The sequence below is a fragment of the Taudactylus pleione genome, unplaced genomic scaffold (genome assembly GCF_031769625.1).
Source record: "Taudactylus pleione unplaced genomic scaffold, aTauple2 ptg000004l, whole genome shotgun sequence".
NCBI lineage: Eukaryota > Metazoa > Chordata > Amphibia > Anura > Myobatrachidae > Taudactylus > Taudactylus pleione.
Genome location: NW_028284407.1, coordinates 954858 through 971304, shown reverse-complemented (window position 1 = coordinate 971304; position 16447 = coordinate 954858). Strand labels below are relative to the sequence as shown.

The 16447-nt window shown below is 47.3% G+C and overlaps 1 protein-coding gene across 1 annotated transcript in view; it reads right to left on the bottom strand.

Moving 5' to 3' along the window:
- The window catches only part of MYO3B (myosin IIIB), a 420510-nt gene that overhangs the window by 324148 nt on the left and 79915 nt on the right, over nt 1-16447 (bottom strand). The window contains exon 4 of the mRNA XM_088474539.1: nt 9967-10122. Within this exon, the coding sequence (XP_088330665.1) occupies nt 9967-10122 (156 nt within the window). The remainder of the gene's footprint in view (nt 1-9966; nt 10123-16447) is intronic.

Sequence of the window (16447 nt, the reverse complement as noted above, 5' to 3'; positions counted from 1 at the left end):
AATTGTCAAGACATACAGGGGATTGTGTAATAGGCTTCATCGGTTAAGAAGCCGCGCGATTCCAGCAATCTTGACTGCAGATATAAAGCAGCAATAATTTAAATGACAAAACCATCCTGTTTTTGGCATTTCAATGATTAATTATTACTGCTTTAAATCTGCAAATTGAGATGGCCGAAATCTCACTGCTTCTGAATACTCGAAACCTATTATACAACCCTGTTAGGTTTAGGGATTAGGTGCAGGGTTTTTTATTTTTTGAGCGCCAGGAGGTTTTTTTGCGCACCTCCCGAGCACGACCAATTTTTCCTGAAATCCATATTTTTAAGGAAAATGGTCAGGAAATGCACTGGGACCAGCAACCAGCGACACCCTCCTAATGACTAATTAAGCAATTGGAAGTTTCCAATTAGCTTAATTAGTCAGTAAATACTCACCTTCCGAAGAGGTGTCTTCTTCCTCCAGCGTCTGGACCAGGGCCCTGATTCAGACCCACTCGCGAGCGGCTGTCCGCTCGCAAGTGGGTCGATGTTCTGCACTGAGCATGCGCACGATGGAGGGAGCTCCGTCATGCGCATGCGCCAGACGCGACGAGCGAAAGACTTTCCTTCGCTCGTTGTGTCTGATCAAAGGGGGCGTGCTGTTGATATTGATTGACAGCACGTCCCCTTTGGTGGGCGTGCCGGGGGCGTGCCTCCCTGACGGGGGCGTTCCTAAGGGAACGCCTCCCGTCAGAAGCCGGCCCACTGACATCACTAGTGATGTCAGTGGGAGTGATTTTGGCTCTGATAGAGCCAAAATCACTCCGGGCCTTGCGGTTGAAAACCTCAACCGCAGGCTCCGGCTCGCAGTTTCGATGGTCGCGATGGTCACGACCATCGCGGCCATCAAACTGCATGCTCATATAGGCTGTGGGTGGTGACCCACAGCTATACGAGCATCCAGGAGGACGCTCCATAGTTATGGAGGCCGGCCCTCATTCAGAGCGTGCGCTCTGCTCAGAGCGTACGGCTCTGAATGAGGGCCCAGGTCTCCTGCAGTAGCGGTGTGTGTAATTATGTTGTGTCAGTGTGTGTAGTATGTGTAATTATGTGTGAGCAGCCCCCTACCCTCACAGCAGCCTCCACCCCAGTGCAAAGATGGAGAGGAGATGACCGGGATCTGTGGAGACCACCGGACCGGTGAGTATTTATTTATTTTTTTCCCTCACACCGCGGGGTTATCAGTGCTGAAAACCCAGTGTGCCTTTTTTTTTAAATTGAATACCGTGGGTAAGGAGTGCGCACATCTGCGTTATTCCACATTTGGGCGCGAGGGGCGCAAGGTTTTTTACCTTGACCGCAATTGAATATGCCCTTAAGTGTGCCCTGAGTGTGTGAACGAAATTGCAGGCTACCCTGCGAGCGCAAATAGCGTCCGGCTCTGAATCAGGCCCAGAGTCTGCAAATTCATTCTGTGGCTTTCAACGGTAATCATCGCAGTGCGAAGACTGAAAAAAATTGTCCACTTGTGCCCGTCATCAACACTGAATCAGACCCCCTGTGTCTACTGAGGAAGCTCATCAGCCCTCCGGGACTGTCCTGTCTAGGTTGACCAAATAAATTGATTAATTGCAGACACCTGTTAAAAATACATGTATCATGACAGTGTGACAGTCTATGCAATCAGATTAGCCCTGGTAATTCCAATAGTTAAAACTTAATGAATCAAGGCGGCCATTTCTGAAAGTGGCATAAATGTCAGCATTTCACAAAACTTTCCAGATTTACACATAATTTAGTTAAGAGTTGTAAACGTCCCATCTATAGTCTTATTTAAGGAACATGTATTTCTTCTCTCAATCATTCTCTCATCTGTTCTAAGGAAACCAACTGTGAATGCTGCTATATGTGATTGTGACTTGTGGTGATCATCAGTATTTTTCCCTCTGACTGTTGTAATAGTCATATTCCCTTTTGCTCCATGTGCAATTGATAACCCAATAGTGACTGCTAAACTCTCACCCTATTACATTTGGCTCATACTCTCATTTCATCCTCAAAGACGGTCACATAAAGACAAAACCTTACCACCTAGTGATAAGCTGATTTTCTGGCATGGTACTAGTGCAAATGTATGCACACAAACCCAGTATGGTTAAATACCTTACACAGGAAAAACAAGAGATATGGTAAGAACTTACCTTTGTTATCTATGTTTCTACGAAGTCCATAGGGTCCACAGGGTTGACCTTGGGGTATAGGTTGGGAACGAAATCCGGGCACCACGCAGTTAAAGCATTTCTCCCAGGATGCACCGGGTCCACTCTCCCTATAACCCCGCCCCCAAGCCAGAGGCACCTCAGTTTGTAAGTAGCCAAAGGCCGGAGGAGGAGAGAAAAAGATAGAGAAAACTGGAACACTCAATAACCATACTCTCAGAGAAGGAGACGGGAAACCGGCGACCAGTAACACCGCCCATAAGAAGCCAGGACTGTCAGGGCTTGCGCCCTGTGGACCCTATGGACTTCGTATAAACAGAGATAACAAAGATAAGTTCTTACCATATCTCTTGTTTTCTACTTCAGGGTCCATAGGGGGTCCACAGGGTTGACACTGGGGATGTCCCAAAGCAGTTCAACCAAGGGTGGGGATACTCCTGTGCTGAGAGGAGAATCCATCACCAAAAAGGAAGCATCCTGAGAGGCAAAGGAAACCAATGCCTAGAACCTTAAAAAGGTGTGGACTGAAGACCACGTGGCCACCTAGTAAGGCAAAACAGCCGAGGCACCATAGCGAGCCGCCCATGAGGGTTACATGGCCCGAGAAAAAACAAGCATCAACAACAGAAAGGCCTACCCATGGGTAGGCCCCTGAGGAAGACATAAGAGGCCATCCAGCCAACATTTGGTTATAGGCCGGCCATCCTTTCCTGTGAAAACCAGAAATCTCAGACCACAAATAAGGAGTCCGACTTCCCTAAGGAACTTGAACGGATCACAGAAATCCAAAGAGGCCGGACCACAGTCAATGAGGCCACACCAGCCGAGAGGAGTGGGGACTGAATGGCCGTACCATAAGTTCCAGAATAATATAGAACCTAAAAACCACTTTAAGAAGAAACACAGGGCGAGAGTAACTTACACCCTGACATGATGACCTCCAGAAGAGGGAGCCACATGAGAACGCTCCCAATTCAGACACTCTCCTGGTTGATATAAACACCCTGAGAGAAAGAGAGAGCCTAAGCAATAGACCATGTAATGGCTATCGCAACCAGCGGTTCCATTGACTGTCCCCGGAAGGAATGAAGAACCACTGCTAACTCCCAAGGAGCCCCTAGGGAGGACAAATGGAGGCATAATCCAGAAAACACTCCAAAGGATGAACTGGATACCAGAGTGGAGAAATTCCATATCTTAACCATACTGACAGTGTAGAGATCCGCACTGTCAGGAAGGCCAGGCTGAGGGTGAGACCCAAGCCAGCTGGAAGGAATGCCAGAATATATGGAAATCCTGGACACCGGAGGATGGTATCGACAGGTACAATACCATAAGAATTATGGCTGCCACAGTTTGTGGTAGGTCCCAGCAAAAGCTGATCTATGTGCTCTAATCATTCCAATGATGACAAAGCCAGGGAAGCCGTAAGACCACTGTAGGGACGCAGTCAAAGACAAATGACCCAGGTCCAAGGCAAAACCAAGGACCCTGAAACAACAGGCCCGGGCAGTGAAGCATCAGGAATGGAGTATCGATGGAGAGACTCCGAAAATCCAAGTACCCCTGACATCAGGAGCCACCAGCAGGAAAGCATCTCCGTCTCGATTGAAACACTTCCAAAGACCTCGAGGAAGAAGGGAGACCGGAGAAAACAGGTACACAAAGTGGAAGGACCACTTCACCGACAAAGAGTCACTGAAGGTTGCTTCAGAATTCCCAGAGCTGGACTGTACACCATAGTGTGATAAATTCAGAAGGCCATGAGGGTCACCTCAGGGGGCCCCCCCTGCTCACCAGGAGATGAAACCTCTCTTGGGGAAGACACTAGTCCCCGGGATGCACGTCGTGACGTCTGAGGAATCCCGCTTCCCAATGGAGAGCTCCTGAAATGAACACTGCCGAGATGGTCGGGAGGAAACCCTCGGACTATGGGCCTGATTCAGAGCCGGACGCTCTGACAAGAGCGCTTGCTCTGAATCAGGGCCCTCCTACCTATTATTAGAGCGGCTTCCTGGCCGCTCGCATAGTTGTGGGTGACCACCCACAGCTTATGCGAGCGGCCAAAAAGATGGTCGCGATGGTCAAGACCATCGCGACCATTGGGCTTGCGACGAGACCCTGCGGTGGGTCTCGCTGCTACAAGCCCAGGAGTGCTTTTGGCTCTATCACTAGTGATGTCAGTGGGGCCGGTCCCAGACGGTAGGCGTTCCCGTGGGAACACCTCCGTCTGGGCATCCACGCCCCCAGCACCCTCACCAAAGGGGGCGTGCTGTCACTCACCATCGACAGCACGCCCCCTTTGGTGCGCACTAGGGCACCATCGACACGCTTGCAAGCGCTCAGCACTCGTGAGCGGGTCTGAATCAGGTCCAATGTCCGAATGTGTGACATACTTGTCATTGCCACCCAAAAAACAGTGTTGCTAAAAAGGAAGCCACTGTCATGACCATGACCCAAAAGGCAGAGTCCGAAAAATTGTAAGTGAAACAGCAAACATTAGCCCATGCTGATGAAAAGTCTCTATAAGTACCCGAAGGCATGTGTCCTGTATATCCAGAGATACCATAAAGTCCCCAGGTTCCAAACATCATATGATGGAGCATAGGAATTTCCTCCTGAGCCCAGGTAGCTTTAGGAACTGGTTCAGGGAATTTAGACAGAGAATAGGCCAAAGAGGACCATTCAGCCACTGCACCAGAAAGAAGGCAGAACAACCAGTCTCTCACTGAGATAGTGGGGATGGCCTAATTAGCTCTGCCTACCGCAACGAGTGCATAGCTTTCTGGATTTGTAAGGCCATGTTCGGGTCTAAATAAGGGCACGTGTACCATCACATGTAAAGAGGCCGCCTGAGCAATGAGAGGGTGTACCCTCCTACCCAAGTAGCCGCGGCAACTTGACACTAGTACCGGGCGGACTGAGAAAATCGGTATCTCCCAGTTGTAGGCCTGCTGAACATATATCCGTAGGTTCAGAAGTAGGATCGGCTGGCAGTCCAGGCCTGCTCGGTACTGGATATGGCGGCCATTGTAGAGGCCGACAGTCTAGGAAGAAACAGACCTTTAGGCTGACCCTGAGGACAAAAAGACTTAACAGACTTAGTCTGAGGCCTTGGAGTGGGCGTAGCTGAAGGCGGTAAACTTGTCGTTAGTAATACTGCCAATGTTACTACAATCTTGTCAAGGTCAGGACCAAACAAGATCTTCCCTATAGATGGTATCTGCACCTCTAGATTCCCAGAGCGCAGTCATAGGGTATTACGGAGGATACAGTCGCAGCCGGAACTCTGAAAGTTAGGAGACTGGTATCCAATAAAGGTATTTCCACCTATGACAACTGCATATATTACGTGAGCGACCAAAGACATTTGAACACCAGACGTGTTGGAGGGGACAAAACATTACAAATGCATCAGCCCAGTATGCAGTAGTATTAACCAACCATGCTATAGCCATGGTAGGATGGGTAACAACCCCTGAAAGCGAGTATACTGATTTCAGGCAGAGTTACCACCTACGGATCCGAAGAATCCGACCACGCAGGAGTGGGAGGTGTAGTAAAGTCTGTAATAAGACGAGTAACAAGCCCATCCACCCCAAGAGGGGCTCGTGATGACCCTCAGGAAATTTGGGACAGGAGGCCAAACACTGTTGTAATACCTCGTATCTGGCAACAGCCAGAGTCCCACCATGCGATCCACCCACTAGTCAGCAACAGGGAACCCGAAGGCATGTTAGACTGAGGGTGTATGATACAGGTGCAGGTCAACACTCACTCTAACCAGAATGGACCTGCTACTAGCCCTAAAACAGGGATAATAATACCAGAAATAGGCTTCCCCCCGTGTAAGAGGGAAAGAGCCCAAAACAGTATCCAGTGCACGGCACAGCCAACTGGGAAGTAACCACAGGGCGTCTACCATGCCACTTTGCGTTTCGTAGAAAAACGACATCCATCCAGGGTGGCTGTAGCAGTAATCCCTGCAAGGGGAATGACAGACTACTATTGTGGCACCAGGGGGAATTCATATACTGTGAAAAATCTCTGCAGGGAGCGGTAGTCTGTGTCACAGGGGAAGAGTGCAAGAAACTGCGAGATACCCTAAACTGAAAAGGGCAGTATGGTGAAGTAACCCCAAGTGAGGTACAACAATGGGGCCCGCCCGGCGATCCGCAATTGAGAGGATCCCGAGAAAACAAACCACCCAAGGGGGTCGTGAAAGGGGGCCGGCACCAGATGGCGCTGCATACATAACCCTTTATGAGTCAAATCCTCCGCACTAACACCTGCAGCACATGACTTGCAAGATAGTAAAATGGGTGCAGTATCGTGCTCTATCTCCTGGTCAGAGATATCTGACCAATGGCGGAAATATCAAGCAGCGCTATACTGGTCCTGACTGATGCCAAAATTAGCTGCAGGGACCCATTTTCAGCGTATGCAACACACCGTTCCATCTAAAATATGGCAACGCGCAGCACGCAACAGTATGTGACAAACCTCACAAATATTAACAAGTATATAAATGTGAGGTCTCAGAACCACCCTAAGTACAGCTGTAAGGGTAGATTGTAAAGAAAAGGGATAGATATACACTGACAGATGAGAGAATAAAGTACAGACAGTCAGCACTAGCATAAGTCACATACAATGCAGACATATATATATATATATACTGTATATATATACATACATACATACATACATACATAAGCATGACATACAATATACTGCAAAATGTCACTGCATTCAACTGCCCAGATTCTGTGTCTGGGAAGGCTACAGTGCTATGTACACTGACCTAGTGGTGAGGTACGCAGGGGGACTGAGCCAAACGCCATCTCCGGAGATCTGCTGCTGCACCACAGAGAAGATGGCCACTGGAGACCTCAGAAGCAGCGCGGCCCGCAGAGGAAGCAGTTCAGCGACGCCAGACTTTTGACACTGAAAGGCACGCTGAGTTGAGGGGAGGAGCCGCTGTAACAGGGAAGGCTTGCTCCCCTGGCTGGCTATTAACCCCTGGGACGCCGGCTCCCTGCGCCGATTGTTAAGTCCCTGGTGGTCTAGTGGACACACGGGGTATGGGGGGCCCGCCGCCACTGCCGGCGCCTCCGGTCTGTCCCCTGAGACCGGAGGTACAGGACTGCATTTGAAATGCGCGGATCACCACAAGCGGTGATCCGCGACCTTACCTGCTCCCCGTGGATCCGGCAGCAGTCCTGGGTGCTCTGGGGTCCCGCTGAGATCCCCAGATCTGTACTGGCGTCTCAGCGCCAGTGGGGTGACGTAGCGGCAGCTTAGACGTCCTATGGACAGTCCGACGCTGCCGCTCCGAAGAGTCCAAAGTCCTTAGAAAAAACTTTGTCCCTAAAAAAATAAAAGAAAGCTTAGGGGCTGCTAATCAGCTCCCCCTGCGCTAACGGTGACCCGACTCCGGCCGGGCACCAACTTAAACTGAGGTGCCTCTGGCTTGGGGGTGGGGTTATAGGAGAGTGGACCCAGTGCATCCTGGGAGCTAAAAGCTTTAACTGCGTGGTGCCTGGATTTGGTTCCCAACCTATACCCCAAGGTCAACCCTGTGGACCCCCTATGGACCCTGAAGTAGAAAGAAGCAATGCTAGTGTTAGTGGTAATGAATCAGAGAAAAGTAGTCCTGATACATCCTCATCCAAAACAGACAAAACAGTCGAAATTTCCATGGAACAAGCCCATTCTCAGTCCTGATCCAGCATATGGAAATGTATTATAATCTCTTTTGGAAGAAACACAAAAATACATTAAAAAAACCATCAGTTTGAAAAATAAAATGAAACGCGTCAACTTTGCAACTATTTCTGTTGCCCATGGTGATGAGAATGATGAGGGTGTACAGGTGTGCTTGTTCTGAAATTGACACAACTGCGGCCGCTTTTTCATCCGGTTGCTGCACCCTGTTTGCTATCATATGCTAATGTAGATATTTGCCCGTCTATGATGATTATCCGTCCATCTTCATGCAGTCCTCCCTGACCATTGTCTTGTCCAAATTATATGTCCTCACTCAGGGCGGGATGAAGCATGCACAGAATGATGCCAGAGGGACTCCTGGGTCATAGACCCGGAAGTCCCTTATTCGCAAAGGACCGCTCTTACCACTTTCCTTCATGCATACCAGCGTAATCAACACCAGAATGCTTGCAGAGTGGCGGTATGCATCGCATCCCGAGTGCGATACGTTATGCATCACACCCTCATTGTCACTTATTGTTTGTAATAATTTCAGTGGTAAATTTCAAACCAGTCATAGCTATAGCCACCAATCACCACTGCTGGGAGTATTAGGCCCGTATTCAATTTGAGGTGAAAAGTCCAAGGTCGGACTTTTCACCTTCATAGCTGTTTTTTCCTGGGATAAAGAATTGGGCGCGTGCCCGCTTATCCCCGTATTCAATTTGGATCTGGCGAAAATGGGACCCGGCGGAAAGGTAAGTATTGGAAAAGTCCTGTCAATTTTCTGGAAATCATCCTGGCACCCCCCTAAAGATGTCCTGACATGGGGGATCACTATGGGTACCCCCGTTTTGGCCTGCGGAAGGTAAGTCGGGTTTTTTTAATAGCCACGGCAGGTGCATAAATGAGCCTGTGAAGAAGGGGTGAAGAATAGCACTTATCTTTTTTTTTTTTTTTTTAAATAACTATGTCCATCAAATTTGGGGTACATGGAAATGGGTGTAAGCATATTTTTAAGTCCCTAAAGCTATTTTTTAAAACTCTTCAAAAATGCACCTGCTGCTACCAGCCGCATTCTAGAAAACACCTGCCGCATACATGGGAACACCACCTGAATCAATTTTGCTACTTTAAACTTTGGTCCCTAATATTTTTTTTTTACCCCCAAAATGAAAGTGCATTTTTGGGGGTGTCCTGAGGACTTTTTTTCTAAAAATTGACACAGAAAACTTTTAGGGGACACTCCTAGGGGTGCAGGCTATTTTGTAAAAGCCTGCACCCCTAAACCCCAATTCTGCACTTTTTTTCGCCATGTATTAAATGGAGAAAAGTTATCCCCGTTTTTTAACAAAGACTTTTCCGCACCGGTGAAAAGTCTTTGAAATTGAATATGGGGATAATTGAAAAAGGCGAAAAATAACGGCCTTTTTGCCTCAAATTGAACATGGCCCTTAGACAGAGGGAAATGTAAAGCAGGACACATCTTAGAGCACTCTCCAAAAGGTGTACTTAGCAAAATGATGGCTTTTACAATAATGACTCCAGTTTAAACACAGCTTTACACAAGTTATATGCCTACGTTTTTACTTTGATCATCCTCTTTAGCAGCTTTCGGTCTTCTGAGTAACCCTATAGTCGCACAGAATGTCCTAGGGAACGGAAGTGCTGGAGCCATTTTCCTTGCATACGGTCTTGCGCTTGCTAGATGAGACACCCCCGGAACGGTCATGACGCCCAATTGCTGTCACTCCCATTACCTCCCCAAAACACTCCCTGACTGACAATCATACTGCGAGTAAATAGTTGCTGGAATAGACTGCGGTAATGTAACATGACACATGCGCAGTGCGATTTAGATGCATACGCAGTTTACCGTAAACCGCTTAACTGCACAAATATCGGCACATCCTACATCTCTGAATCAGGCCCTATATTTTCTAAGCAAAGGATAATTCCAGTTAGTATAGAAATAGATCAATTATACAGTACAATAGCAAAAGGAATTGAATGCTCTGCGATCTTTCTAGGCAGCAGAACAGGAAAGGGAATTGTACCTTGTTTTTGATATGGAGCCGGATTGCTGTTGAGTGCAGATGAGTTTGGACAGCTGTTCCTGCAAGGCCATGTCTTTACCATGCGCCTGTCTGATGAATGGATGCTCCAGCAGATGGATGACTGATGGCCTCTTTTCAAAATCCTTAATAAGACACCTATAATGACATAATAGGAAAATTATACAGGCAGATGCTGGCTTTTGTATCTTTATTTTCATGACAACCTCACCTGCTTTTTCCATGCTATCCCCGCAAGGTTAATGTAAGCGATGCTGTTGAAGCTAAATGTAATTATTATTATTAAATTGCTTTATTTCAGTTTGTATAAAATTTATGATTGCAGATAAGAGAATGCATTAAACCAGATTTTGTGTTGTAAAGGTGATTTTAGCAGGTGGATATTAATTATGTTAAAATGGTAACATCAATGTACTATTCCTGGGATACAGTGATGCCAGCTCCATTACTGGGTACGGGGATCGGTATGGATGACCGCCGGACATCAGCCCGGCGGATAAAAACCCGACACCGGCAGCCCGAAGGGAGACGATCCCGTTAGGGCAGGTAAGTACCCTATCCATACCCCTCTCCCCCCCTAACCCTCCCATAGGGGTGCCTAACCCTAACCTCCCCCCAGAAGTGCCTAAAACTAACCCCCCTCCCCGCACCCTAAACCTAACCCTCCCGGGGAGTGTGCAACCCTAACCTCCCTCCCGGGGGTGCCTGACCCTAACCCTCCCTTCCCCTAGCCTAATCCTAACCCTCCCGGGGGGGGGGGTGCCTGACCCTAAGTCTCTAAACCTAACCCACCCCCGCGGCTTACATACATTCGGTATGCCGGGCGTCGGCTTACCTACGTAGGTATGCCAGGCGTTGGGATTTTGGCATGGGGCTAATGGCATGGGGCTAATGATAGGCATCGGTATTTAGACACCTATCATTAGTCCCATGCAGGGATTTCACTGTCGGGAAGCCAGCGGTCAGCATTTAGACCGCCGGCTTCTTGTCTACATACCAGGTGCAGGGTAGACTATTAGGTTGATTGATACTGACTAGGCATTAGATGTATCCAGTCATTGCTGGACAAGGCAGCTCGATGATAGCGATCTGTTGGGGGGGTCGGTGCAAATCCTCATGTAAAAAATACCCAATTTGCTGATCACGTTCATATTTTGATTGCAATCGGCAAATCAGTGAAATTCAACATGTTTTATCAGTCGCTGGTGTTTGGGGGCCTTTAGGGTACGTACTTACTATAAATCTGACCACAGCTTATCTCCACTGGCAGGAGTCAGCCTTCAGCTGCATTCACTGCACGGTCAACGCAAACTGAATCATTGGGATCATAGATCTCTATGGGTAATATAATGTTTTTTTAAGCACTGGCTGGACCTGAACTCTGAATATTGAAACAAATATCAGTGTGGATAAAAGCATTGTCCTTAGAAATCAATGTTCTCAGTGATCAGATCCATGTGAAAACACATGCCACTAAGGGCTCTATTCAGCAATGAAATACTGTATTTACTTAAATAATGCGGAAACGATCATTCGCAGTATATTAGTCTATATACATTTATATTTATGTGATTTGTGTATATAAAATTGAAATATATATTTTTTTATGTAAAAACACATAAATATAAAATGTATACAGACTAATATAAAGCCTAAGGGCCTGATTCAGAGCCGGACGCTCTTTAAGAGCGCTCGCTCTGAATCAGGGCGTCCCTGTTTTTTTTAAAGACGGCCTCCTGGCCACTCGCATAGCTGTGAGTGACCACCCACAGCTTTAGTGAGCGGCCAGGTGATGGTCGCGATGATCACGACCATCGCGGCTTGCGACGAGACCCTTGTGGTAGGGTCTCGTTCATGCAAGCCCCAGTGAGCTTTCGGCTCGAATAGAGCCGGAAGCTCACTACTGACATCACGGTGGGGCTGCCCCCAAATGGCAGGTGTTCCTTCGGGAACGCCTCCGTTTGGCCAGCCTCCCCCCCTGCCCGCCTCCAAAACGGGGCAAGCTGTCAATCACAATCAACAGCTGCCCCGGTTTGGTGCGAGACCCGTAGCGGCGGAACGGCTGTCGCTGGCTGGGTCTCACGCATGCCCACGCCGAAGCCGGCTCCGGCATGCGCATGCGCAGCGGGAGACCATCGAGCCGCTTGCGAGTGCTATGTGCTCACGAGCGGGTCTGAATCAGGCCCTATGTACACATTTTTCCATTTGGCCATAGCAGCCCGCCCACCAGCTTATGCTAGTGGTGAATGACTATATACTGTAGCGTTATGTTTTGAGAAGAAACTGTTCACTTCAATCTAGGCTGTGGCCGCCATTGGGACAAGTGGTCAAAATTGTCCAAATAAAAGATAAATTGCCCAAATTAAAGAACTTTCCTTTGAAACTGAGTGATCTGGAAAGGAGAGCATTAAACTTGTTAGGAAAAGTCCAGGGTTGCCATTTACAGCAGTTTCACAACATATTACATGTATCTTTTTATGGTGCGTACACACGGTACGATCAGTCAGCGGTAACGATATCGCTGACTGAACATCCTGCACTGGGTGATCGATATTGTTCATCCAGCACACCACCAACGACAGGCCAGCGACCAACGATCAGGTTGCCTGCATGCACGGGCGGTGGTCGATATCGTTATCGATATCGTGCATCGCTGGTCGTTGGGCACCAAAAAATTAACGATCTGAACGATAACTATATCGTTTTCATTCATATTATCGTTCATATCGTGCATTTTTATCGTACCGTGTGTACACACCATAAGTCTTTTGTGTTCAGATCACTGTGGCAATACATGAGAAGTAACATCACTTTCTTTCTCTGTAAATATTAATTAATAAATACAGTAATAAAACGTATGTCGGTCATATTCTCACACAGTACATTGTGTGCGGGATGTGCAGTTTGCTCATATAATGTCCGCAGACAGAAATAGAAATGTGCCACCAATGGGTGAGAAAACACAGGAAAGCTGGAGAATAACTATCTGACATTGATGAATGAAGCATCTCCCTGGCGTGAAAGTAGAGCAACATGATAGATATTCGATTCGTGATTTTCTTTTTCCCCCCTTCTTTATTTGTTTTGTGTCCTGCAAATCCTATACGATGTTAACAATTGCTCATGAAATGCAGGAGCCACAATACACCAGAGCAGTATAGGCAATGTATTGATATAACAAGTGAATGTGATTATTGATTTGCATTTTGCTGTACATGTAGCTTTAATTTCTTGGCTCTTGACTTTCCATTTCCCAAACAATAAGGGACATTTCACAATGCAAAAAAAAAAACAACCCACTTTTCAGGGATGAAATTCGAGGCCACAGTATAAGGCAGTATACAACAATAGCACTTATTATAGCTCTGTGCAAATAAAGCAACGTATTGACATAGCCAGCATACTGTACAAGCTGTTACCTGCAGGAATATATGAAGACAACTAAAGCTTACGTAAACACTCAGCACTGGACAGCTCCCATAAAGGATAATTCCATGCCGTGCTCAGTACATCTACCACCTATTATTTATCTTGGTATAAGGCCATAAGCCTACGGTTCCCAAACTGGGTGCAAAACCAGTGCTGATGGCTGGCAATCATAAAGTAGGTGGACAGCAGAAGCACAAGCCTGTCCACCCTCACATAACTGACCCTAAGCATTAAGCATCACATCACATGTAAGGACAAGTTACATCATTCAGGGTCCCATTTACCAATGATGCACAACCCCTTTGCTAAAGGGGTTATGTCATCCTTTCCTTATTCAGCAAACATCGGTAATCTGAGATTACTGCTCTTTGCCACTGCATCGCTCTCGCCAGGTGAACATGTCATGCACGTGCGCAGACGGACCGTCGCGCATGTGTAGTTACACAGAAGCCTGCCACCTGCAGCTGAGCAGAGGATCTCGCCGATGCAAAGGACTTCGCTGGACTTCGCCGGAGGAGTAAGTATTGATGAATACCAGTGGCATTTTTGTTTGTATCACTGCGATACAATACTAAATGAAAAATGGCGCTGGTATTAGGCTTCGTTGGTAAATGGGGCCCTTAATCTTTTTTTTTTTTTCAGAATTTCTCAATGATAAACTGTTGGCCTTGGGGTGCAATGAAAAAATGCTGATACTCTGGGACGCCATGATTCCAAAAAGTTTGGAAACCATTGAAATAAGCAATTAACAGGTTGTATACGTCATACGACAACTAAAGTTACTAGGTTGGATACCATTTCCCCTTCAACATTGGTACACAGGACATATGTGTATAGATAAACAAGAGCAGGATAGGCAGAGAAGATAGATAGATAGATAGATAGATAGATAGATAGATAGATAGATAGATAGATAGAAACAAATAAATAAAATATGTAGTTAAAACTCTGATGAGGGTGGAATGTTATAGCAGAACAGAATATGTAAATTTAGGGGAAGGATCTGAAATATCAAAGAAAACAGAGGAACAGACAGAGTGGAAAGAACATATATTTTGGTTTAAATAAACCAGTTATTTGTAATTTATGTAGTTCCATATTTAAAAATCCTGTACAAAACTACAAAATAGAATGAATGGGATAACATAGATAGAGAGTGACGTGACAGCTATCAGGGGTCAATTCAATTAGGTGAGAGCGGGGCATAGTGCCGTTGCAACAGCGTGGAAACACTAGCAATGGCAACACATCCTGCCCCCTTCTCACCTCCATATCACCCTGGATTCTGTATGCAGCACTATGGAGCTGCAAAAAAAAATCAGCGAGGCCGGGGCTACCGTAAGTGCCATATATACACGCAGTACTTCGCAGAGCAAACCGACTCACACCTAAATGAATCAACCCCACAGAGCCAAACTGCCATCTATTTGATACATTTTACTAACCATCTCCATATCCTACCAGGAGCCCATCAAAGAAGCACTTATTCTCTGGGCTTCCCTGGCTCATCTATGGTGCACGGGGTTGTGTGGCACTGCAGAGGTAGTTGTGAATGGGAGAGTCACTCACAAACTACAAACAAAAGATTGTGGCCACCCCCCACCACCGTCCACTTCCCCCCTGTAGGAGAACACAAGTGCGCGGTCCAGGGAAAGTGAGATGACGTGATTTGCGCTGAATTGCGTCATCTTGGCGACACCCCCTATTGCACAATGCCGGTAAACTCGGCATTATGTAGCGGAGGCCGGGCCATGATGACATGACCACGCAGTCATGTCCCTGTTTCACCACCAATGACTTGCCATGCCCCTCACCACGCCCCCCGCGGTGCCAATCTGGCTGCCTCCTCCAGGAGGGAGCAGCCAGATTGTCGGGAAGTATGACTAATTGTCAGTTCAAAGCAGGGATGGGGAACCTCAGGCCCAGGTGTTGTGTAAGGCCCCCAGAATCATGTGGTCTGGCCCTCGGAGCTTTTTTCTGCTAGCCTCATCTGGATAACAGGGTGCCTAGGGCAGTGCCGCCTGGAGCGTTCTTAGGATGCTTCAGATGGTCACATCGCTGCCCTTACAGCTCCCCGAAGCATCCTCAGGATGCTCCAGGCATAGGCTGTAATCACTGGCAATTGAGGCCCATCCCAGTGTGACATCACACGGAGGGGGCGTGGCTAGCACCGGTCCTGCGAATAATGTTATATATATCAAAATGGCCCTCGGCAGAGAAAAGGTTTAAAGTGTGATACATCTGTACTATATAAGCAAATTTTGAGCCCTAGTGGAACTTAAAGTCTTAATTATCTGCCACGCAAACATACACTACTGGTGCGTACACACGGTACGATCAGTCAGCGATAACGATATCACTGACTGATCAACCCGCACCTTCTCTGTGTGCTGGATGATCGTTATCGTTCATCCAGCACCCCACCAACCCACCAACGACGGGCCAGCGACCGCGGGTCCCTATGTAACCTGGTCGATATCGACCAGGTTGGCCTGCATACACGGGTGATGGTTGATATTGTTATCGACCATACGTGCCCGCGCATCGCTGGTTACCAAACAATAAACGATCTGAACAATAACGATGCAGCCTATAAATTACTTTGGAATGACTTAGTAACTAGTGACAAAACTTAGGGGTCTATGTACTAATAGTCGCGGTACTTCAGCGATTATTATGTATCCAACTCGCAGGGGATATATTAATTTTTTATGAAAATATCCCCGCTATCTACAGAGCGGAACTCGCAGGGACAGCAGTTGCTGTAAACGCTGTCCTTGCGAGTTATATCAACAGCATTTAGGAAAAGTCTTTCACAGAAGTGAAAGACTTCTCCAGGGGAAGCTTCCGAAGCCAGCCTGGGGCTACGGGGGAGAGACCGAAAGATCGCTCTCCTGTCCCTGGAGCCTCCATAGGCTTATACTAGTTTAAACCATCTGAAGATGATGTAAACTACCGGGACTAAACTCCGAAAAGCTTTGCTTTTGGAGTTTAGTACATAGGGGTCAGGTTGTAGTCCCCATTGTTAATAATG